The sequence below is a fragment of the Dendrobates tinctorius genome, unplaced genomic scaffold (genome assembly GCF_039654945.1).
Source record: "Dendrobates tinctorius isolate UK_male_01 unplaced genomic scaffold, ASM3965494v1 ptg000182l, whole genome shotgun sequence".
Taxonomy (NCBI): Eukaryota; Metazoa; Chordata; class Amphibia; order Anura; family Dendrobatidae; genus Dendrobates; species Dendrobates tinctorius.
In genome coordinates this window covers 2,783,086-2,809,333 of record NW_027361849.1, presented here as the reverse complement: position 1 = coordinate 2,809,333, position 26,248 = coordinate 2,783,086, and the positions used below count along the sequence as shown (strand labels likewise).

Below are 26,248 nucleotides of genomic sequence, written 5' to 3'. Positions count from 1 at the left end.
TACAGCCAGAATTAGGCACAGAGAAGCCCGCCTTAAACTGTTTCCACAAGGGAAAGTCGGACGGGGCATCGCTTATGAAAGTCGGGACTGAACTTGTGTGAGCAGCAAAGCCGGGCGGAGTATCGCAGTAATGGGAAAGCTCAGTGGAAGGGACTGCCACCACGACCACCTATTGTGTGTGACAACCGCTGAACGTGGAAAGGAACAAAGCGTCTCCTGCTGAATGTGCGACTGATCCTGGATCCGGAGTCGAGGAGACGGCGGCGGCCAACCCGTGAGCGTTATACAGTACACCCACAGCACACGGGAAACGGGACACAATTTACTTCTGGGGTGCCAGGGTGTAGGAACACAGCAGCCTCTCGCCCATGACCACCGCTCTGTGCTCCTTACACCCCACTGGCTGACCAGGACCCCAGAAGCCCCCCATCCATTTCTGGTCCAGATGAGGACAGCGCCGCAGCCAACAGCTGATCATCCAATAAAAAGATGTGATGTGTAAATCACCAGAAACATAGTGTAGAAGCCGTATGCAAATCAGGCAGAAAGTGCACTCGGGCGTGTCCAAGCACCTGGGAGAAGCGTCTGCACAGCCAGACCACTATCTCCATAAGTAGAAACGTGCCGGCAGGGACCCTCTCACAGAGGACCAGTGTGCGACCTCAGAATGTGCTCTCCGAGGCGCCAGATCCAGATAAACATGAACAATCCTGATTGTAGCAGCCGCTCGTCTAGGGACAGGAAGGCCGACGTCTGGATGGATGTGGGTCTCTACAGAACAAACGACAGCCACATCCTTCCTGCCCCCTGTGCCCACCGCGCCCTTCCAGGGAGGAAAGCAAGCGTCTGAGATCCTAAATGTCCTCCTTCAGAATGGAGACATCTTACAGGAGCAGAATGTGAGGGTCTGAGAGGGCAGCGGGCTGAGGGGCAAGACAGAGCGGGCCAGGTGGCAGGACAGAGTGGGGCAGGACACAGGAGGCAGCGGTCTGGGGTTCAGGACAGAGCAAGCAGCAGAGCAGGACAGAGGGGGCAGCAGGCCGAGGGGCAGGACAGAGCGGGCCAGGGGGGGCAAGACAGAGTGGGGCAGGACAGAGGGGGCAGCGGGCCAGGACAAAGCAGGCAGGACAGAGGGGGCTAGGACAGAGCGGGAAGCGGGGCAAAACAGAGTGGGGCAGGACAGAGGGGGCAGCAGGCTGAGGGGCAGGACAGAGCGGGCCGGGGGGGCAGGACAGAGTGGGGCAGGACAGAGGAGGCAGCTGTCTGGGGTTCAGGACAGAGCAAGCAGCGGAGCAGGACAGAGGGGGCAACATGCCGAGGGGCAGGACAGAGTGGGCCGGGGGGGAGCAGGACGAGGGGGCAGCATGCCGAGGGGCAGGACAGAGCGGGCCGGGGGGGCAGGACAGAGGGGGCAGCATGCCGAGGGGCAGGACAGAGCGGGCCAGGTGGCAGGACAGAGTGGGGCAGGACAGAGGAGGCAGCGGTCTGGGGTTCAGGACAGAGCAAACAGCGCAGCAGGACAGAGGGAGCAGCATGCCGAGGGGCAGGACAGAGCGGGCCATGTGGCAGGACAGAGTGGAGCAGGACAGAGGAGGCAGCTGTCTGGGGTTCAGGACAGAGCAAGCAGTGGAGCAGGACAGAGGGGGCAGCATGCCGAGGGGCAGGACAGAGCGGGCCGGGGGGGCAGGGCAGAGGGGGCAGCATGCCGAGGGGCAGGACAGAGCGGGCCAGGTGGCAGGACAGAGTGGGGCAGGACAGAGGAGGCAGCTGTCTGGGGTTCAGGACAGAGCAAGCAGTGGAGCAGGACAGAGGGGGCAGCATGCCGAGGGGCAGGACAGAGCGGGCCGGGGGGGCAGGGCAGAGGGGGCAGCATGCCGAGGGGCAGGACAGAGCGGGCCAGGTGGCAGGACAGAGTGGGGCAGGACAGAGGAGGCAGCTGTCTGGGGTTCAGGACAGAGCAAGCAGCGGAGCAGGACAGAGGGGGCAGCATGCCGAGGGGCAGGACAGAGCGGGCCGGGGGGGCAGGACAGAGGGGGCAGCATGCCGAGGGGCAGGACAGAGCGGGCCAGGTGGCAGGACAGAGTGGGGCAGGACAGAGGAGGCAGCTGTCTGGGGTTCAGGACAGAGCAAGCAGCGGAGCAGGACAGAGGGGGCAGCATGCTGAGGGGCAGGACAGAGCAGGCCAGGGGGGCAGGACAGAGGGGGCAGCATGCTGAGGGGCAGGACAGAGCAGGCCGGGGGGGCAGGACAGAGGGGGCAGCATGCTGAGGGGCAGGACAGAGCGGGCCAGGTGGCAGGACAGAGTGGGGCAGGACAGAGGAGGCAGCTGTCTGGGGTTCAGGACAGAGCAAGCAGCGGGGCAGGACAGAGGGGGCAGCATGCCGAGGGGCAGGACAGAGCGGGCCGGGGGGGCAGGACAAAGCAGGCAGGACAGAGGGGACAGCGGGCCAGGACAGAGCGGGCAGGACAGAGCAGGCAGCAGGGCAAAACAGAGTAGGGCAGGACAGAGGGGGCAGCAGGCCGAGGGGCAGGACAGAGCGGGCCGGGGGGGCAGGACACAGTGGGGCAGGACAGAGCGGGCAGGACAGAGGGCCAGGACAGAGCGGGCAGGACAGAGCAGGCAGGACAGAGCAGGCAGCGGGGCATAACAGAGTGGGGCAGGACAGAGGGGGCAGCGGGCCAGATAGAGCAGGCCGAGGGGCAAGACAGAACGGGCAGGTGGGCAGGACAGAGCAGGCAGCGGCCAGGGAAACAGGACAGAGCAGGCAACAGGGCAAGACTGAGCGGGCATGATTATATAGACGTTATCATGGGTCACATCATGTAATCAGCACAAGTCATACGTTGAGGGCAGGTGAGCAGAGAGGGTCTTCATTTAACCCCGGACTCTCCAAGCGCAAAAGGAAAAAAATTACAGAAGAAAACGGAAAACACTGGAGATAAGGCCGAGAAATCCGAAGTTACGGAGTAGCTGCACCCCCTGCTGGACACCCCATGTAATGCAGCGTATGCAAACAATCAGGACGGATCCAAGACACCACTCACTGAACACATTTCTTGCAAAAAATTTTGACTGGAAATCAGATAAATTCCCATGATTGACAAAAAAATCTGCATCCGATGGAGCAATGATGAACAGCAGTGGAGCAGAAACCTGCAGCACATCTGTGCCCCCCGAAAATCCACCCTGGAGAGCAGCGACCGAAGCTTCTTGGTAGAAATCAGTCTCCGCTGACAAGACCCCGAGTACCGACAAGTGAGAATAGATGGCAGAAGACAATGTGTATAATATATATACAGCACATGCAGCGAGGACAAGGATCGGCTCCGCTGCCGATTCTGCAGTTTTCCCACCTGCACAGAATGGAGAGGGCTGTAATTGTTACCGTAGAATCTAAAACTAATGTCCAGAAAGTCACATTGTAGGATCGTTACACACCGTATTTTTCGGATTACAAGACGCACTTTTTTTAGGGGGAGGAATGGGGGTGCGTCTTATAATGTGGATATACCTTACCAGCGCACCGCTGCGGGGGTCCAGTGCTGCTGCTGAGGGAAAATGGCTGGCGGGGGCGGCGCATGCGCAGATGGAGATCTCGGGACTCCCGAGACCTTGGTGCCAAGATCTCATCTCCTGAGATCTTGGTGCCGAGATCTCCATCTGCGCATGCGCCGCCCCCGGCAGCTATTTTCCCGGCGTCCACCGCATAGGAAACCATGGAACTGCGGGGGCTCTGGCCTTTCACAAAATGTCAGCAGAGCCCCCCGCAGCACCGCCGGACACCGGCAGCAGCGCGACACACATCTGAACACCCCCCATCCCAGCCTGTGGACTGCAGCATCACCCCACTCCTGCCTCCTCCAGCAGCGACCCTGGGACCCCGCTTCACCGCAGCCACCACCCCAGGTAAACAATAAGACGCATGGATTATAAGAGGCACCACCATTTTATTAAAAAATTTTTTTTCCTATTTTTCTCCTAAAAATTTTGGGTGCGTCTTATAATCTGTAGCGTCTTCTAATACGCAAAATACGGTAATTAATTTGCATTTTATTGCAGGAAATAAGTATTTGATACAACAGAAAAACAGAACTTAATATTTGGTGCAGAAACCTTTGTAATTACAGAAGTCGGACATTTCCTGTGGTTCTTGACCAGGTTTGCACACACTGCAGCAGGGATTTTGGCCCCCTCCTCCAGAAGGATCTTCTCCAGATCTTTCAGGTTTCAGAGCAACATTGAGTTTCAGCTCCTCCAAAGATCGTCTATTGGGGTCAGGTCTGGAGACTGGCTAGGCCACTCCAGGACCTTGAAATGCTTCTTACGGAGCCACTCCTTAGTTTCCGTGGCTGTGTGTTTCGGGCCATTGTCATGCTGTAAGACGCAACCACGACCCATCTTCAATGCTCTTACTGAGGGAAGGAGGTTGTTGGCCAAAATCTCATGATACATGACCCCATCCATCCTCCCTTCAATATGGTGCAGTTGTCCTGTCCCCTTTGCAGAAAAGAACCTCCAATGTTATGTTTTCTCCCAGCATGCTTTATGATTGGATTGGTGTTTTTGGGGTTGTGCTCTTCTTTCTTCTTCCGCCAATCACGGCGAGTGGAGTGGATACAAAAAAGTTCTATTTTGGTCTCATCTGACCATATGACTTTCTCCCATGCCTCCTCCTCTGGATCATCCAGATGGTCATTTGTGAACTTCAGACGGGCCAGGACATGCGCTGTTGTGAGCAGGGGGACCATGTGTTCCCTGCAGGACTGTAATCCATGACAGCGTAGTGTGTTACTAACGGTGATGTTTGAGACTGTGGCCTCAGCTCCCTTCAGGTCATTGACCAGGTCCTCCCGTGTAGTTCTGGGCTGAGTCCTGACGTTTCTCAGAATCATCCGTACACCATGAGACGAGATCTTGCATGGAAGCCCCAGACCAAGGAAGACTGACAGTGATCTTGTGTTTCTTCTATTTTCGAATAATTGCACCAACAGTTGTCTTCTCACCAAGCTGCTCGCCTATTGTCCTGTTGCCCATCCCATCCTTGTGCAGATCTACAATTTTGTCCCTGGTGTCCTTAGACAGCTGTTTGGTCTTGGCCATGGTGGAGAGGTTGGAGTGTGATTGAGTGTGTGGACAAGTGTCTTTTATACAGGTAACGAGGTTAAACAGGTGCTATTATTACAGGTAATGAGTGCAGAGTAGGAGGCTTCTTACAGAAACACTACCAGATCTGTGAGAGCAGAATTCTCGCTGGTTGGTCGGTGATCAAATACTAATTTCAGGCAATAAAATACAAATTAATTATGTAACAATCCTACAATGTGATTTTCTTTTTAGATTCTGTCTGTCACAGGTGAAGTGACCTACGATAAAAATTACAGACCTCTCCATTCTTTGTAGGTGGGAAAACTGCAAAATCAGCAGAGGATCAAATACTTATTCCCCCAACACACATATATACTAGTAATGTGCAGAAGATTTAGGCAGGGGAGAAAAAATGCTGCACAAGAAGAAAGTTATAAAGACTAGAAGGGTTAATACATAACATCAATTAACAAAAAGTGAAATGAATGATCTAATCTAAATTCCCTCAGTATCTGGTGACCGCCCATCACCTCCATCATCACTATCTGGTGACCGCCCATCACCTCCATCATCAGTATCTGGTGATCGCTGTCTCCTCCATCATCAGTATCTAGTGACCTCTCGTCCCCTCCATCATCAGTATCTGGTGACTGCCCATCACCTCCATCATCACTATCTGGTGACCGCCCATCACCTCCATCATCAGTATCTGGTGATCGCTGTCTCCTCCATCATCAGTATCTGGTGATCGCCCGTCACCTCCATCATCAGTATCGGGTGACCGCCCGTCTCCTCCATCATCACTATCTGGTGACCGCCCATCACCTCCATCATCAGTATCTGGTGATCGCTGTCTCCTCCATCATCAGTATCTGGTGACCGCTCGTCCCCTCCATCATCAGTATCTGGTGACTGCCCATCACCTCCATCATCACTATCTGGTGACCGCCCATCACCTCCATCATCAGTATCTGGTGATCGCTGTCTCCTCCATCATCAGTATCTGGTGACCGCTCGTCCCCTCCATCATCAGTATCTGGTGACTGCCCATCACCTCCATCATCACTATCTGGTGACCGCCCATCACCTCCATCATCAGTATCTGGTGATCGCGGTCTCCTCCATCATCAGTATCTGGTGACCGCTCGTCCCCTCCATCATCAGTATCTGGTGACCGCCCATCACCTCCATCATCACTATCTGGTGACCGCCCATCACCTCCATCATCAGTATCTGGTGATCGCTGTCTCCTCCATCATCAGTATCTGGTGACCGCTTGTCCCCTCCATCATCAGTATCTGGTGACCGCCCATCACCTCATCAGTATCTGGTGATCGCCCATCACCTCCATCATCAGTATCTGGTGATCGCTGTCTCCTCCATCAGCAGTATCTGGTGACCGCTCGTCCCCTCCATCAGTATCTGGTGACCACCCATCACCTCCATCATCAGTATCTGGTGACCGCCCGTCCCCTCCATCAGTATCTGGTGACCACCCGTCACCTCCATCATCAGTATCTGGTGACCGCCCGTCACCTCCATCATCAGTATCTGGTGACCGCCCGTCACCTCCATCATCAGTATCTGGTGACCGCCCGTCACCTCCATCATCAGTATCTGGTGACCGCCCGTCGTCTCCATCTTCAGTTATCTAGTGACAGCCCATCACCTCCATCATCAGTATCTGGTGACCGCCCGTCACCTCCATCATTAGTATCTAGTGACCGCCCCTCCCCTCCATCATCACTATCTGGTGACCTCCCGTCTCCTCCATCATCAGTATCTGGTGACCGCCCGTCCCCTCCATCGTCAGTATCTGGTGACCGCCCCTCGCCTCCATCATCAGTATCTGGTGACCTCCCGTCCCCTCCATCATAAGTATCTGGTGACCGTCCGTCGCCTCCATCATCAGTATCTGGTGACCGCCCGTCCCCTCCATCATCAGTATCTGGTGACAGCCCGTCGCCTCCATCACTTCCCGTTGTACACTGGTTATGGAGGGTCTCGGCAGGCGGTTGCTCCTGACATCTTGTATCACTGACCCCGGATCTCCTGCGGATCCTCTGACTCCTCTGTGATCCCAGACAGACGGACGCTGTGGGATCGCGGCTCCTGTTTCGTTTCTGATGAATACAGTTGCAGACACGTCTCCATCTGGAGGTTTCTGCGGCCGGACAACGACCCCCAACATCCAGCCGATAAGATCCAACAAAGGACGGCCGACATCACTGGAGAGTCGGCGCAGCCATGGCTCCGGGATTATGGCCACTCAGCGCTACACTTGTTAAATACACTACCGCTCCAAAGTTTGGGGTCATCAGACAATTGTGTGTTTTCCATGAAATCTCAAACTGTTATTAATCACACGAGTTGCCAAATGAATTTAAAATCAAATTCATTATCATCCCATCAGCCAGAGCCACCGGACTACTACCCCTAATATCCCACATCATCCCGTCACCCAGAGCCACCGGACTACTACCCCTAATATCCCACATCATCCCGTCACCCAGAGCCACCGGACTACTACCCCTAATATCCCACATCATCCCGTCACCCAGAGCCACCGGACTACTACCCCTAATATCCCACATCATCCCGTCACCCAGAGCCACCGGACTACTACCCCTAATATCCCACATCATCCCGTCACCCAGAGCCACCGGACTACTACCCCTAATATCCCACATCATCCCGTCACCCAGAGCCACCGGACTACTACCCCTAATATCCCACATCATCCCGTCAGCAAGAGCCACCGGACTACTACCCCTAATATCCCACATCATCCCGTCAGCCAGAGCCACCGGACTACTACCACTAATATCCCACATCATTCCATCAGCCAGAGACACCGGACTACTACCACTAATATCCGACATCATCCCGTCAGCCAGAGCCACCGGACTACTACCCCTAATATCCCACATCATCCCGTCACCCAGAGCCACCGGACTACTACCCCTAATATCCCACATCATCCCGTCAGCCAGAGCCACCGGACTACTACCCCTAATATCCCACATCATTCCATCAGCCAGAGACACCGGACTACTACCACTAATATCCGACATCATCCCGTCAGCCAGAGCCACCGGACTACTACCCCTAATATCCCACATCATCCCGTCAGCCAGAGCCACCGGACTACTACCCCTAATATCCCACATCATCCCGTCAGCCAGAGCCACCGGACTACTACCCCTAATATCCCACATCATCCCGTCACCCAGAGCCACCGGACTACTACCCCTAATATCCCACATCATCCCGTCAGCCAGAGCCACCGGACTACTACCCCTAATATCCCACATCATCCCGTCAGCCAGAGCCACCGGACTACTACCCCTAATATCCCACATCATCCCGTCAGCCAGAGCCACCGGACTACTACCACTAATATCCCACATCATCCCATCAGCCAGAGACACCGGACTACTACCACTAATATCCGACATCATCCCGTCAGCCAGAGCCACCGGACTACTACCCCTAATATCCCACATCATCCCGTCAGCCAGAGACACCGGACTACTACCCCTAATATCCGACATCATCCCGTCAGCCAGAGCCACCGGACTACTACCACTAATATCCGACATCATTCCATCAGCCAGAGACACCGGACTACTACCCCTAATATCCCACATCATTCCATCAGCCAGAGCCACCGGACTACTACCACTAATATCCCACATAATCCCATCAGCCAGAGCCACCAGAATACTACCCCTAATATCCCACATCATCCCATCAGCCAGAGTCACCGGACTACTACCCCTAATATCCCACATCATCCCGTCAGCCAGAGCCACCAGACTACTACCCCTAATATCCCACATCATTCCATCAGCCAGAGCCACCGGACTACTACCACTAATATCCCACATAATCCCATCAGCCAGAGCCACCAGAATACTACCCCTAATATCCCACATCATCCCGTCAGCCAGAGCCACCGGACTACTACCCCTAATATCCCACATCATCCCGTCAGCCAGAGCCACCGGACTACTACCCCTAATATCCCACATCATTCCATCAGCCAGAGCCACCGGACTACTACCACTAATATCCCACATCATCCCATCAGCCAGAGCCACCGGACTACTACCCCTAATATCCCACATCATCCCATCAGCCAGAGCCACCGGACTACTACCACTAATATCCCACATCATCCCATCAGCCAGAGCCACCGGACTACTACCCCTAATATCCCACATCATCCCATCAGCCAGAGCCACCGGACTACTACCACTCATATCCCACATCATCCCGTCAGCCAGAGCCACCGAACTACTACCCCTAATATCCCACATCATCCCGTCACCCAGAGCCACCGGACTACTACCCCTAATATCCCACATCATCCCGTCAGCCAGAGCCACCGGACTACTACCCCTAATATCCCACATCATTCCATCAGCCAGAGACACCGGACTACTACCCCTAATATCCCACATCATCCCGTCAGCCAGAGCCACCGGACTACTACCCCTAATATCCCACATCATTCCATCAGCCAGAGACACCGGACTACTACCCCTAATATCCCACATCATCCCGTCACCCAGAGCCACCGGACTACTACCCCTAATATCCCACATCATTCCATCAGCCAGAGACACCGGACTACTACCCCTAATATCCCACATCATCCCATCAGCCAGAGCCACCGGACTACTACCCCTAATATCCCACATCATTCCGTCAGCCAGAGACACCGGACTACTACCACTAATATCCCACATCATCCCGTCAGCCAGAGCCACCGGACTACTACCACTAATATCCCACATCATCCCATCAGCCAGAGCCACCGGACTACTACCCCTAATATCCCACATCATTCCATCAGCCAGAGACACCGGACTACTACCACTAATATCCGACATCATTCCATCAGCCAGAGACACCGGACTACTACCCCTAATATCCCACATCATTCCATCAGCCAGAGCCACCGGACTACTACCACTAATATCCCACATAATCCCATCAGCCAGAGCCACCAGAATACTACCCCTAATATCCCACATCATCCCATCAGCCAGAGTCACCGGACTACTACCCCTAATATCCCACATCATCCCGTCAGCCAGAGCCACCAGACTACTACCCCTAATATCCCACATCATTCCATCAGCCAGAGCCACCGGACTACTACCACTAATATCCCACATAATCCCATCAGCCAGAGCCACCAGAATACTACCCCTAATATCCCACATCATCCCGTCAGCCAGAGCCACCGGACTACTACCCCTAATATCCCACATCATCCCGTCAGCCAGAGCCACCGGACTACTACCCCTAATATCCCACATCATTCCATCAGCCAGAGCCACCGGACTACTACCACTAATATCCCACATCATCCCATCAGCCAGAGCCACCGGACTACTACCCCTAATATCCCACATCATCCCATCAGCCAGAGCCACCGGACTACTACCACTAATATCCCACATCATCCCATCAGCCAGAGCCACCGGACTACTACCCCTAATATCCCACATCATCCCATCAGCCAGAGCCACCGGACTACTACCACTCATATCCCACATCATCCCGTCAGCCAGAGCCACCGAACTACTACCCCTAATATCCCACATCATCCCGTCACCCAGAGCCACCGGACTACTACCCCTAATATCCCACATCATCCCGTCAGCCAGAGCCACCGGACTACTACCCCTAATATCCCACATCATTCCATCAGCCAGAGACACCGGACTACTACCCCTAATATCCCACATCATCCCGTCAGCCAGAGCCACCGGACTACTACCCCTAATATCCCACATCATTCCATCAGCCAGAGACACCGGACTACTACCCCTAATATCCCACATCATCCCGTCACCCAGAGCCACCGGACTACTACCCCTAATATCCCACATCATTCCATCAGCCAGAGACACCGGACTACTACCCCTAATATCCCACATCATCCCATCAGCCAGAGCCACCGGACTACTACCCCTAATATCCCACATCATTCCGTCAGCCAGAGACACCGGACTACTACCACTAATATCCCACATCATCCCGTCAGCCAGAGCCACCGGACTACTACCACTAATATCCCACATCATCCCATCAGCCAGAGCCACCGGACTACTACCCCTAATATCCCACATCATTCCATCAGCCAGAGACACCGGACTACTACCACTAATATCCCACATCATCCCGTCAGCCAGAGCCACCGGACTACTACCCCTAATATCCCACATCATCCCGTCAGCCAGAGCCACCGGACTACTACCACTAATATCCCACATCATCCCGTCAGCCAGAGCCACCGAACTACTACCACTAATATCCCACATCATCCCGTCAGCCAGAGCCACCGAACTACTACCCCTAATATCCCACATCATCCCGTCAGCCAGAGCCACCGGACTACTACCCCTAATATCCCACATCATCCCGTCAGCCAGAGCCACCGGACTACTACCCCTAATATACCACATCATCCCGTCAGCCAGAGCCACCGGACTACTACCCCTAATATCCCACATCATCCCATCAGCCAGAGCCACCGGACTACTACCACTAATATCCCACATCATCCCATCAGCCAGAGCCACCAGACTACTACCACTAATATCCCACATCATCCCGTCAGCCAGAGCCACCGGACTACTACCACTAATATCCCACATCATCCCGTCAGCCAGAGCCACCGGACTACTACCACTAATATCCCACATCATCCCGTCAGCCAGAGCCACCGGACTACTACCCCTAATATCCCACATCATCCCATCAGCCAGAGCCACCGGACTACTACCACTCATATCCCACATCATCCCGTCAGCCAGAGCCACCGAACTACTACCCCTAATATCCCACATCATCCCGTCACCCAGAGCCACCGGACTACTACCCCTAATATCCCACATCATCCCGTCAGCCAGAGCCACCGGACTACTACCCCTAATATCCCACATCATTCCATCAGCCAGAGACACCGGACTACTACCCCTAATATCCCACATCATCCCATCAGCCAGAGCCACCGGACTACTACCCCTAATATCCCACATCATCCCGTCAGCCAGAGCCACCGGACTACTACCCCTAATATCCCACATCATCCCATCAGCCAGAGCCACCGGACTACTACCCCTAATATCCCACATCATCCCGTCAGCCAGAGCCACCGGACTACTACCCCTAATATCCCACATCATTCCATCAGCCAGAGACACCGGACTACTACCCCTAATATCCCACATCATCCCATCAGCCAGAGCCACCGGACTACTACCCCTAATATCCCACATCATCCCATCAGCCAGAGCCACCGGACTACTACCCCTAATATCCCACATCATCCCATCAGCCAGAGCCACCGGACTACTACCCCTAATATCCCACATCATTCCATCAGCCAGAGACACCGGACTACTACCCCTAATATCCCACATCATCCCGTCAGCCAGAGCCACCGGACTACTACCCCTAATATCCCACATCATTCCATCAGCCAGAGACACCGGACTACTACCCCTAATATCCCACATCATCCCGTCACCCAGAGCCACCGGACTACTACCCCTAATATCCCACATCATTCCATCAGCCAGAGACACCGGACTACTACCCCTAATATCCCACATCATCCCATCAGCCAGAGCCACCGGACTACTACCCCTAATATCCCACATCATTCCATCAGCCAGAGACACCGGACTACTACCACTAATATCCCACATCATCCCGTCAGCCAGAGCCACCGGACTACTACCACTAATATCCCACATCATCCCATCAGCCAGAGCCACCGGACTACTACCCCTAATATCCCACATCATTCCATCAGCCAGAGACACCGGACTACTACCACTAATATCCCACATCATCCCGTCAGCCAGAGCCACCGGACTACTACCACTAATATCCCACATCATCCCGTCAGCCAGAGCCACCGGACTACTACCACTAATATCCCACATCATCCCGTCAGCCAGAGCCACCGAACTACTACCCCTAATATCCCACATCATCCCGTCAGCCAGAGCCACCGGACTACTACCCCTAATATCCCACATCATCCCGTCAGCCAGAGCTACCGGACTACTACCCCTAATATCCAACATCATCCCGTCAGCCAGAGCCACCGGACTACTACCCCTAATATCCAACATCATCCCGTCAGCCAGAGCCACCGGACTACTACCACTAATATCCCACATCATCCCGTCAGCCAGAGCCACCGGACTACTACCCCTAATATCTCACATCATCCCATCATCCAGAGCCACCGGACTACTACCACTAATATCCCACATCATCCCATCATCCAGAGCCACCGGACTACTACCCCTAATATCCCACATCATCCCGTCAGCCAGAGCCACCGGACTACTACCCCTAATATCCCACATCATCCCGTCAGCCAGAGCCACCGGACTACTACCCCTAATATCCCACATCATCCCATCATCCAGAGCCACCGGACTACTACCCCTAATATCCCACATCATCCCGTCAGCCAGAGCCACCGGACTACTACCACTAATATCCCACATCATCCCGTCAGCCAGAGCCACCGGACTACTACCCCTAATATCTCACATCATCCCATCATCCAGAGCCACCGGACTACTACCCCTAATATCCCACATCATCCCATCATCCAGAGCCACCGGACTACTACCCCTAATATCCCACATCATCCCGTCAGCCAGAGCCACCGGACTACTACCCCTAATATCCCACATCATCCCGTCAGCCAGAGCTACCGGACTACTACCCCTAATATCCAACATCATCCCGTCAGCCTGGGGTCAGAACCACAGAGCTGAGTGGAACGGTTCTAACTTCCATACCGGAGATCCCTTTAAGAGGGAAGATGTGCCTCTGGGATGGAGGATGTGTGATGGGGATATGAGCAGGGAGGGGGGATTCATTTCTGTCATGTGCTCTCTGCTCCTTTTTGGGGGGCAGACAATGGCTGGAGCTTATGTTCCCGGGGATGCTAGATTTCTCCCACCATGTCAGTGTCTGCTGAGGTGTTTTGGAGTGGGAAAACTGATGCTTATAGCAACCAATCACAGCTCACTTCTTTTAAACAGCTCTGGTGAAATGAAAGATGCTTAGTGATTGGTTGGTGATACACACACATATATTCAATTTTATATATATATAATTTTCTCCTTCAGACTTTGCTTTCGGCACATAATGCTCCTTTGCAGCAATTCCAGCATTGCAGACCTTTGGCATTCTAGCAGTTAATTTGCTGAGATAATCTGGAGAACTTTCCCCCCATGATTCCAGAAGCCCCTCCCACATGTCGGTTTAGCTTGATGGGCACTTTTTGCGCACCATACGGTCAAGCTGCTCCCACAACAGCTCAATGGGGTTGAGATCTGGTGACTGCGCTGGCCACTCCATTACAGACAGAATACCAGCTGCCGGCTTCTTCCCTAAATAGTTCTGGCATAATTTGGAGGTGTGCTTTGGGTCATTGTCCTGTTGTAGGATGAAATTGGCTCCAATCAAGCGCTGTCCACAGGGTACGGCATGGCGATGCAAAATGGAGTGATAGCCTTCCTTATTCAAAATCCATTTAACCTTGTACAAATCTCCCATTTACCCACACCAATGCAACCCCAGACCATCACATTACCTCCACCATGCTTGACAGAAGGCGTCAGGCACTCTTCCAGCATCTTTTCAGTTGTTCTGCGTCTCACAAATGTTCTTCTGTGTGATCCAAACACCTCACACTTGGATTCGTCTGCCCATAACACTTTTTTCCAATCTTCCTCTGTCCAATGTCTGTGTTCTTTTGCCCATATTATTCTTTTCCTTTTATTAGGCAGTCTCAGATATGGCTTTTTCTTTACCACTTTGCCCTGAAGGCCAGCATCCTGGAGTCGCCTCTTCACTGTAGACGTTGACACTGGTGTTTTGCGTGTACTATTTAATGAAGCTGCCAGTTGAGGACCTGTGAGGAGTCGATTTCTCAACCTACGGACTCTTATGTCCATGTCTTGTTGCTCAGTTGTGCAGCGGTGCCTCCCACTTCTCTTTCTACTCTGGTTAGAGCCTGTTTGTGGTCTCTGAAGGGAGTAGTGCACATCGTTGTAGGAAATCTTCAGTTTCGTGGCAATTTCTCACATGGAATAGCCTTCATTTCTAAGAAGAAGAATAGACTGTCGAGTTTCACATGAAAGTTCTTGTTTTCTGGCCATTTTGAGAATTTAAAGGAACTAACAAATGTAATGTTCCAGATTCTCAACTAGCTCAAAGGAAGGTCAGGTTTATAGCTTCTCCAATCAGCCAAACTGTTTTCAGCTGTGCTAACATACTTGCCCAAGGGTTTTCAAGGGTATTCTAACCATCTATTAGCCTTCTTATTCAGTTAGCAAACACAAAGTACCATAAGAATACTGGAGTGATGGCTGTTGGAAATGGGCCTCAATACACCTATCATAAGATCCTCATGGAAACCACACAGAAAATACACCAACTATGAAGTACTTAATTATATAATGTGTGTTGAACAAATTTATCAAGGACAATAGAGTGATAAATCGCTACTTACACCATAGCACTGATACAAATTACGATCAAAAAATCCCAAAACATTCTGCAAAATTAGAAAAAACTTTTATTGAGTATATCACAGATACATGGAGAAGGGAAGGAAGGAAGGGGGAGGCAGAACCATATGTTCATATGAACAAAAAGAGGCGCACATAATACCAAAAAAGGGGAGTGAACAATATTCACATCAATAATATAACAAATCATAGTACGAACCCATTACATTGCACATTCCCAAATGGCCTAATGAACAGAACCGATGTTATGTTGTGGGCATATGTAATTAGTGAGCAATCATCATTAGTATACCTGATCAGATGGCCAGGGACAATCTGTAGCAATGCGCCCTCCCCGACGCGCGTTTCGGCCAGCACAAGCCATTGTCAACATAATATCGGTTCTGTTCATTAGGCCATTTGGGAGTGTGCAATGTAATGGGTTCGTACTCTGATTTGTTATATCATTGAAGTGAATATTGTTCACTCCCCTATTTGGTAGCATGTGCGCCTCTTTTTGTTCGTGTGTACATGTGGTTCTGCATTCCCCTTCCTTCCCTTCTCCATGTATCTGTGATATACTCAATAAAAGTTTTTTCTAATTTTGCAAAACGTTTTGGGATTTTTTGATGGTAATTTTTATCAGTGCTACTCTATACACCTATGACGATATTGCATTACAAGGCAGCCGCCTGCAGCTGGAATAGTCGTTTACCGCAATAACAATGTATATGAATCATTTCATGTTAGCTTCATTGGGAAAAACTGTGCTTTTCTTCCAAAAATAAGGAAATTTCTAAGTGGCCCTAAACTTTCACATGGTAGTGACCCTTTTCATCTTTATTCTGACAGTTTCTCATCTTTTTTGCTACTTTCGCCTCGTACATGTGTGATACAGGTCCGATTGACCGACACGTCGCACACGTGGGCACAATACTGGACGTGCACAAAAAAAAAATATCAAGATTTTCTTGTGGATACAATGTTGCCATATTTAGCTCCACCCCTTTCTGCCATTGTTGAAATGGTAACCATGGTGATAGAAGTGCAAGGCGGCACCTACCAGGGGCTGCACAGCAGCGGCTGCAGGGTCTTACCTGGATCCAGGTGAGTGAATGAGCCGATAACAAAGTCCAGGGTGGAGATGGCGAGTAAGAGGAGCAGCAGCAGCTGCAGCCGGATGATCCATTTCACCCCTGCCAGATTAATGCCCAACAGTCCCAGCAGCACGGCCAGCGAGATGCCCCGCACCACCCAGGTGCTCTCCAAGTGCAGGAGGTCGGAGATGGATTCTGCAAAGCCGGTGATGTACATGGCGCCTGCAACACACTGCACAGCGGCTGCGTCACACGTGGGAAGATCGTAAGCTCTGCTGCCCAGGACCATAGGTGTCTCTTACCTGGCCGAACACATACAGCAGACCAACCGTCCCCCCAACTTTGCCCCCGAGGACAGTGGAAATCATGGAATAGACTCCGCCGCTGCCTATGCTGCATCTCTCACACACGCCGATACCGGATAAGACGGTGACCAGAGCCACGAGGACGACGATGGAAACCAGGAAGATGCCCAGAGGGATCCCAGTGTTACCCTGAGAAACAGAAGAAAGAAGTGTCCATTACTGCTGACAACAACCTGTGCATCATAGCGGTGAGAGGCCTGGAAGTCTTCCTGGAGCGTAACGACATTCTATCTTACAGTGATTAGGTTCTTTAGAAGGATGGAGATCTGGGGATTTATTCTGACGGAATATAGGCTGAACTGGGCAGACACAGGGCTTTTTTTATGCCTTATGAGAGGTTATCAGCCCTGCCCCCAGTGATGACATCACTGATATAATGATGAGACCACACCCCTTACACTTCAGCCCAGCCCCCGGTGATGACATCACTGATATAATGATGAGACCACACCCCTTATACTCCAGCCCCACCCCGGTGATGAGATCACTGATATGAGACCACACCCCTTATACTCCAGCCCCACCCCGGTGATGAGATCACTGATATGAGACCACACCCCTTAAACTCCAGCCCCGCCCCCAGTGATGACATCACTGATATAATGATGAGACCACACCCCTTATACTCCAGCCCAGCCCCCGGTGATGACATCACTGATATAATGATGAGACCACACCCCTTATACTCCAGCCAAGCCCCGGTGATGAGATCACTGATATGAGACCACACCCCTTAAACTCCAGCCCCACCCCCAGTGGTGACATCACTGATATAATGATGAGACCACACCCCTTACACTCTAGCCCCGCCCCCTCATCTATCACTGTTGACAACCTGCCTGTATATCATGTGTAAAGTCTTGTCTAAAGTCCACTTTAAGGGAGGATATTAGTGAAGGGAATGAGGATGTCCAGTCCATATGGGTGGAAATATATGGAGGGAAAAATAGTAACAAAATCCTCATTGGGGTCTGTTACACCCCCCAAATATAACAGAAATCATGAAAAGTTTACTACTAAGGGTCCCGTTACATTTAGCGATGCACCAGTGATCCCGACAACGATATGACCCGGTCAGGATCGCTGGCGCATCGCTAAGTGGTCGCTAGTGAGCTGCCACACAGGCGGACCTCACCAGCGACGCAGCAACGATCCAGCGCTGCTCGGCGGTCGCTCTTACCTATCACACGCAGCGATAATGACGACTTCCGCCTGCGTCCATGCGTCGCTAGTTGGCGCCAGCGGGACACCAACGAGGAGAAAATGGCCCAGGATGTTCGAGTGCGATCAGCGATATCCATCGTGGGGGCGGTCACAGGTACATGTCACATGTAGCAAGATCGCTAGCGATATCGCTATGTGTAAAGTCCCCTTAAGGCAGATAGATGAAGCTGCAACCCATAATGAGGTCCTTGTTATGGGGGACTTTACCCGGATATTAACTGGGAAACAGAAACAGAGACCTGCGAAACCCATAAAGGCGACAGGTTTCTGCTAGTAACCAATTCTCTCTCACAACTGGTGCAGAATCCGACCAGAGGAGAAGCACTTTACACCTAATACTATCTAACAGACCGGACAGAATAACAGATCTGCAGGAAATAGCGACCGCAATATTGTACAGTGTCACTTGTGTTTCGCTCGGGGGACTTCTCAGGGAGTCTCAAAAATACCAAACTTTAGGAAGGCAAAGTTTCACCAGCTTAGAGATGCCCTTAATCTGGTGACTGGGACAATGTCCTCAGAAATAAGAATACAGGTAATAAATGGGAAATGTGTAAGAACATCCTAAAGAGGCGCTGTAAGCGGTTTATACCTTGTGGGAATAAAAGGAGAATAAAAGGAGAAGAAATAGGAAAAACCCAAAGTGGCTAAACAAAGAAGTAAGAGGGCAATTACCAGTAACAAGAAAGCATTTACACTACTAAAGCAGGACGGCCCCGCTGAGGATCTAACAACTATAGGGAGAAAGATACTTTATCTAAAAAACTAAAGCTGCCAAAAAGGAGACAGAGAAGCACAAAGGAGAGTAAGGCTAAGTGCACACGTACCGGAACTCTCGCGGAAATTACCGCGAGAATTCCAGAATTCCAGTCCGCGGGAAAATCGCATTTTAAATTCCCGCGATTTTCTAGCGTATTTAGCTTGCAAAATGCTAGCATCACTTGGAGAACTGATTGACAGGCTGGTCACACTCGTCAAACACAGTGTTTGACAAGTGTGACCAACTTTTTACTACTGAGGCCGCCTATGCAGCATCAGTAGTAAAAGATAGTATGTAAAAAAAAATAAAAAACGGTGTTATTCTTACCTTCCGATGTCCCGCGCAGCCGTTCCCAGTAATCCTTTGCGAAAATGCCCGCGATGACGTCAGTTCTCGCGGGATCGCGACGTCTCACGGTAATTCGCGATGACGTCGCGTGAATGACCGCGAGACTTCGCGATCCCGCGAGAACGGACGTCATCGCGGGCATTTTCGCAAAGGATTACTGGGAACGAAAGCGTGAAGAGAAGCAGGAAGACTGCGCGGGACGTCGGAGGGTGAGAATAACAATATTTTTTATTTTTAAATTCTATTTTTTACAGGGATATGGTACCAAAAGCCCGGAGGACAGTCTCCTCTCCTCCGGACCGTGGGTACCATCCGCAAATGTTCTGCTTACTTTCCGCATGGTGGGCACAGCCACACGCGGGAAGTAAGCGGAACAATGCATTCCTATGGGTGCGGGATCGCCGCGATTCCGAAAATTAATGAGCATGCTGCGGTTTTTACCGCGAAGGGATTCCGCCGCGGTAAAAACCGCAGCATTAGCACAGCATTGCGGAATCCCATAGGAATGCATGGGGTGCTTATTTTTCGCGTTTTCGCGGCAAAATCGCGCGGTTAAAACCGCCGCGGAAACGCGAAAAAAACGCCACGTGTGAACTCAGCCTAACACTAATCCCAAGCTGTTCTTCACCTACAGTGGGGAAAAAAAGTATTTAGTCAGTCAGCAATAGTGCAAGTTCCACCACTTAAAAAGGTGAGAGGCGTCTGTAATTTACATCATAGGTAGACCTCAACTATGGGAGACAAACTGAGAAAAAAAAATCCAGAAAATCACATTGTCTGTTTTTTTTTCATTTTATTTGCATATTATGGTGGAAAATAAGTATTTGGTCAGAAACAAAATTTCATCTCAATACTTTGTGATATATCCTTTGTTGGCAATGACAGAGGTCAAACGTTTTCTGTAAGTCTTCACAAGGTTGCCACACACTGTTGTTGGTATGTTGGCCCATTCCTCCATGCAGATCTCCTCTAGAGCAGTGATGTTTTTGGCTTTTCGCTTGGCAACACGGACTTTCAACTCCCTCCAAAGGTTTTCTATAGGGTTGAGATCTGGAGACTGGCTAGGCCACTCCAGGACCTTGAAATGCTTCTTACGAAGCCACTCCTTCGTTGCCCTGGCGGTGTGCTTTGGATCATTGTCATGTTGAAAGACCCAGCCACGTTTCATCTTCAATGCCCTTGCTGATGGAAGGAGGTTTGCACTCAAAATCTCACGATACATGGCCCCATTCATTCTTTCATGTACCCGGATCAGTCGTCCTGGCCCCTTTGCAGAGAAACAGCCCCAAAGCATGATGTTTCCACCACCATGCTTTACAGTAGGTATGGTGTTTGATGGATGCAACTCAGTATTCTTTTTCCTCCAAACACGACAAGTTGTGTTTCTACCAAACAGTTCCAGTTTGGTTTCATCAGACCATAGGACATTCTCCCAAAACTCCTCTGGATCATCCAAATGCTCTCTAGCAAACTACAGACGGGCCCGGACATGTACAGGCTTAAGCAGTGGGACACGTCTGGCACTGCAGGATCTGAGTCCATGGTGGCGTAGTGTGTTACTTATGGTAGGCCTTGTTACATTGGTCCCAGCTCTCTGCAGTTCATTCACTAGGTCCCCCCGCGTGGTTCTGGGATTTTTGCTCACCGTTCTTGTGATCATTCTGACCCCACGGGGTGGGATTTTGCGTGGAGCACCAGATCGAGGGAGATTATCAGAAGTCTTGTATGTCTTCCATTTTCTAATTATTGCTCCCACAGTTGATTTCTTCACTCCAAGCTGGTTGGCTATTGCAGATTCAGTCTTCCCAGCCTGGTGCAGGGCTACAATTTTGTTTCTGGTGTCCTTTGACCGCTCTTTGGTCTTCACCATAGTGGAGTTTGGAGTCAGACTGTTTGAGGGTGTGCACAGGTGTCTTTTTATACTGATAACAAGTTTAAACAGGTGCCATTACTACAGGTAATGAGTGGAGGAAAGAGGAGACTCTTAAAGAAGTTGTTACAGGTCTGTGAGAGCCAGAAATCTTGATTGCTTGTTTCTGACCAAATACTTATTTTCCACCATAATATGCAAATTAAATTAAATTAATTAAATTAAAAAAAAAACAGACAATGTGATTTTCTGGATTTTTGTTTCTCAGTTTGTCTCCCATAGTTGAGGTCTACCTATGATGTAAATTACAGACGCCTCTCATCTTTTTAAGTGGTGGAACTTGCACTATTGCTGACTGACTAAATACTTTTTTTCCCCACTGTATATCAATAGTAAAAGAATCATAAGTGACAGTGTAGGAACCTTAAAGAATTGTGAGGAAAGAATGGTTGTAGATGACGAGGAAAAAGCGAATATATTACCCACCTTCTTCTCCACGGTATTCACGATGGAAAATGAAATGCCGAGAGACAAAGAAAACCCGATATTAAGGGTCACCAATCTAACCCAAGAAGAGGGGCGAAACCGGCTACATAAGATTACAATAGATAACTCTCCGGGTCCGGATGGCATACACCCACGAGTACTAAGAGAACTAAGTAATGGAATAGACAAGCCATTATTTCTTATATTTAGGGACTCTATAGCGACGGGGTCTGTTCCACAGGACTGGCGCACAGCAAATGTGGTACCAATATTCATAAAGGCTCTAGAAGTGACCTGGAAATTATAGGCCAGTAAGTCTAACCTCTATGGTTGGTGAGATATGTGAAGGGTTTCTGAGGGATGTTATTCTGGATGATCTCAATGAGAATAACTGTTTAACGCCATATCAGCATGGGGTTATGAGGAATCGCTCCTGTCACACCAATCTAATCAGCTTTTATGAAGAGGTAAGCTATAGACTGGACCAAGGTGAGTCACTGGACGCGGTAGATCTTGATTTTTCCAAAGCGTTTGATACCGTGCCACACAAGAGGTTGGTGCACAGAATGACAATGCCGGGTCTGGGGGGAACATGTGTGTAATGGGTAAGTAACTGGCTGAGTGATAGAAAGCAGAGGGGGGTTATAAATGGGATGTTCTCTAACTGGGTCGCTGTGACCAGTGGGGACTGCAGGGGTCGGTGTTGGGACCTCTTCTCTTCAACATATTTATTAACCATCTGGTAGAAGGTTTGCACAGGAAAATATCGATATTTGCAGATGATACAAAACTATGTAAAGCAGTCAGTACAAGAGAAGATAGTATTCTGCTACAGATGGATCTGGATAAGTTGGAAACTTGGGCCGAAAGGTGGCAGATGGGGTTTACCAATGATAAATGTAAGGTTATACACATGGGAAGAAGGAATCAATATCACCATTACACACTGAACGGGAAACCACTGGGTAAATCTGACCTGGAGAAGGACTTGGGGATCCTAGATAATGATAAACTTACCTGGAGCAGCCAGTGCCAGGTAGCAGCTGCCAAGGCAAACAGGATCATGGGGTGCATTAAAAGAGGTCTGGATACACATGATGAGAGCATTATACTGCCTCTGTACAAATCTCTGGTTAGACAGCACATGGAGGACTGTGTACAGTTTTGGGCACCGGTGCTCAGGAAGGATATTATGGAACTAGAGCGGGTACAAAGGAGGGCAACAAAATTAATAAAGGGGATGGGGGAACTACAATACCCAGAGAGATTAGCAAAATTAGGATTATTTAGCCTAGAAAAAAGACGACTGAGGGGCGATCTAATAACCATGTATAAATATATAAGGGGACAATACAAATATCTCTCTGAGGATCTGTTTATACCAAGGAAGGTGACGGTCACAAGGGGGCATTCTCTGCGTCTGGAGGAGAGAAGGTTTCTCCACCAACATAGAAGAGGATTCTTTACTGTTAGGGCAGTGAGAATCTGGAATTCCCTGCCTGAGGAGGTGGTGATGGCGAACTCAGTCGAGGGGTTCAAGAGAGGCCTGGATGTCTTCCTGGAGCGTAACAATATTGTATCTTACAGTGATTAGGTTCTTTAGAAGGACGCAGATCTGGGGATTTATTCTGATGGAATATAGGCTGAACTGGACGGACACAGGGCTTTTTTAGGCCTTATAAGAGGTTATCAGCCCCGCCCCCGGTGATGACATCACTGATATAATGACCTGAGACCTCACCCCTTATACTCCAGCCCCGCCCCTGGTGATGACATCACTGATATAATGACCTGAGACCTCACCCCTTATACTCCAGCCCCGCCCCAGTGATGACATCACCTTGTGACGGCCTCTTCCCGTATTTGGGCGGCTGATCCTGTCGATCACTTACCACGAGCCAGCCGGTGCGGAGAAATAGCACCACGCCGAATATATTAATCATACAGGAGGTGAAGACGCCGTCCCAGGTCCCGAACAGCACCGGCTCCCAGACGAAGAGTTGAATCTTCCACCACGGTCGCGACTGTAACTGGGAGACCTGAAATAAAACAGACGGGAGTCACATGAGCTCGGCGGGGCTGCCGCATGCTGAGAGCTGTAGTTCTCCGGACCATCACCCACCTGGGCGTCCTCATGGAACAGGTCGGTGATGTTGCGGTTGTCCGCGGTGCGGTGGATCTCTCCGCTCATGTCTGAGTCACGGGGAGAAGTCGCCATGAGGAGGTCACCTTTGACTAGTCGCCTGCCGGGAGCGGCCGCACCACACGTCCCCCCTCTGCATCTTGACACCTGCATAAAGGCAAAAGAAAGTCACATGACCGGCAGCGGGCGGAGTCAAGCAGATGATCGTTTCCAAAAGCAACCAGGGGTCGTTCAGCTTTGGGGCCTTACAAGAGGCGTAAATCGGGGTCACACGGCCCTGGATGCACGGGGCTGGGGGTCTCCGCGCCGCATCCACGGACCCCTCTCCTATCTCAGCTCGGGGCACAATTATGGCTTAATCTTTGTAGAACGTGGATTCCTCAACTGCAAATATATACAAGAGCTTCATTATCCAACCTGCTGCCCAGAGCGACCAATCACAGAGCGGCATTACCAGAGCAACCAATCACAGCGCAGTATTAGTAATACCAGAGGGACCAGTCACAGAGCAGGATTAATGTTAGTAGATCGCCCAATCACAGCTAAATAATGTTACCACAGCGACCAATCACAGCGCAGCATTAATGTTACCAGATCAACCAACCACAACGCAGCATTAAGGTTACCAGATCGACCAATCACAGCGCCGCAAAATATGAAAGCTACGCCCTGACTGGCTGCTGTGGTAATATGAAAGCTGACCTCTGATTGGTTGCTGTGGTAATATGAAAGCTGCGCTCTGATTGGTTGCTGTGGTAATATGAAAGGTGTGCTCTGATTGGTTGCTGTGGTAATATGAAAGCTGCGCTCTGATTGGTTGCTGTGGTAATATGAATGGTGCACTGGTTGCTATGGGTGACAGTCCCTCCTTCAGTGTGGATCATTCTGCCCCCATATTCTCGGCCCTCTCAGACATTTGCCGCCCAGGGAGTCCCTGGTGGCGCTGACTGTGTATTACTTTCTGGACTCTCAGGCACGTATGGTGTGTACAGCGCCGTACGCTGCAGTTTCCATGCACAGCTGCTGCAGAGATGCAGCGAAAGCCAGATTGGCGGGTCCGCTCCCTGCGCTCGTACCGTGAGATGAAGGGTCCGCTCCCCGCTCGTACCGTGAGATGACGGGTCCGCTCCCCGCGCTCGAACCGTGAGATGATGGGTCCGCTCCCCGCTCATACCGTGAGATGGAGGGTGCGCTCCCTGCGCTCGTACCGTGAGATGAAGGGTCCACTCCCCACTCGTACCACGAGATGGCGGGTTCACTCCCTGCGCTCGTACCGTGAGATGACGGGTCCGCTCCCCGCGCTCGTACTGTGAGATGATGGGTCCGCTCCCCGCTCGTACCGTGAGATGGAGGGTGCGCTCCCTGCGCTCGTACCGTGAGATGAAGGGTCCACTCCCCACTCGTACCACGAGATGGCGGGTTCACTCCCTGCGCTCGTACCTTGAGATGACGGGTCCGCTCCCCGCTCGTACCGTGAGATGACGGGTCCGGTCCCCACTCGTATCAGGAGATGGCGGGTCCGCTACCCTGCGCTCGTACCGTGAGATGGTGGGTCCACTCCCTGCGCTCGTACCGTGAGATGACGGGTCCACTCCCTGCGCTCGTACCGTGAGATGGCGGGTTCACTCCCTGCGCTCGTACCGTGAGATGACGGGTCCGCTCCCCGCTCGTACCGTGAGATGACGGGTCCGGTCCCCACTCGTATCGGGAGATGGCGGGTCCGCTACCCTGCGCTCGTACCGTGAGATGGCGGGTTCACTCCCTGCACTCGTACCGTGAGATGGCGTGTCCACTCCCTGCGCTCGTACCGTGAGATGACGGGTCCACTCCCTGCGCTCGTACCGTGAGATGACGGGTCCACTCCCTGCGCTCGTACTGTGAGATGACGGGTCCACTCCCTGCGCTCGTACCGTGAAATGACGGGTCCACTCCCTGCGCTCGTACCGTGAGATGACGGGTCTGCTCCCTGCGCTCGTACCGAGATGGTGGGTGCGCTCCCTGCGCTTGTACCGTGAGATGGAGGGTGCGCTCCCTGCGCTCGTACCGTGAGATGGAGGGTGCGCTCCCTGCGCTCGTACCGTGAGATGGTGTGTGCGCTCCCTGCGCTCGTACCGTGAGATGGCGGGTCACCTCCCGCTCGTACCATGAGATGGCAGATTCACTCCCTGCGCTCGTACCGTGAGATGACGGGTCCACTCCCTGCGCTCGTACCATGAGATGACGGGTCCACTCCCTGCGCTCGTACCATGAGATGATGGGTCCACTCCCTGCGCTCGTACCATGAGATGGTGGGTGCGCTCCCTT

General features: G+C 51.6%; 1 protein-coding gene across 5 annotated transcripts in view; it reads right to left on the bottom strand.

The window, feature by feature from the left end:
- Positions 1-26,248, bottom strand: part of SLC12A8 (solute carrier family 12 member 8) — a 111,192-nt gene that overhangs the window by 64,976 nt on the left and 19,968 nt on the right. For 4 of the 5 annotated variants that reach the window (XM_073551927.1, XM_073551928.1, XM_073551926.1 and 1 more), the window contains 4 exons: positions 23,924-24,091; positions 23,694-23,840; positions 17,051-17,242; positions 16,749-16,980 (listed from right to left, as the gene is read on the bottom strand). In XM_073551927.1, the coding sequence (XP_073408028.1) occupies positions 16,749-16,980; positions 17,051-17,242; positions 23,694-23,840; positions 23,924-24,019 (667 nt within the window). In that variant the 5' untranslated portion in view covers positions 24,020-24,091. Of the gene's footprint in view, positions 1-16,748; positions 16,981-17,050; positions 17,243-23,693; positions 23,841-23,923; positions 24,092-24,193; positions 24,339-26,248 lie in introns of those variants that run through there. The other variant, XM_073551929.1, reaches the window with a different exon arrangement.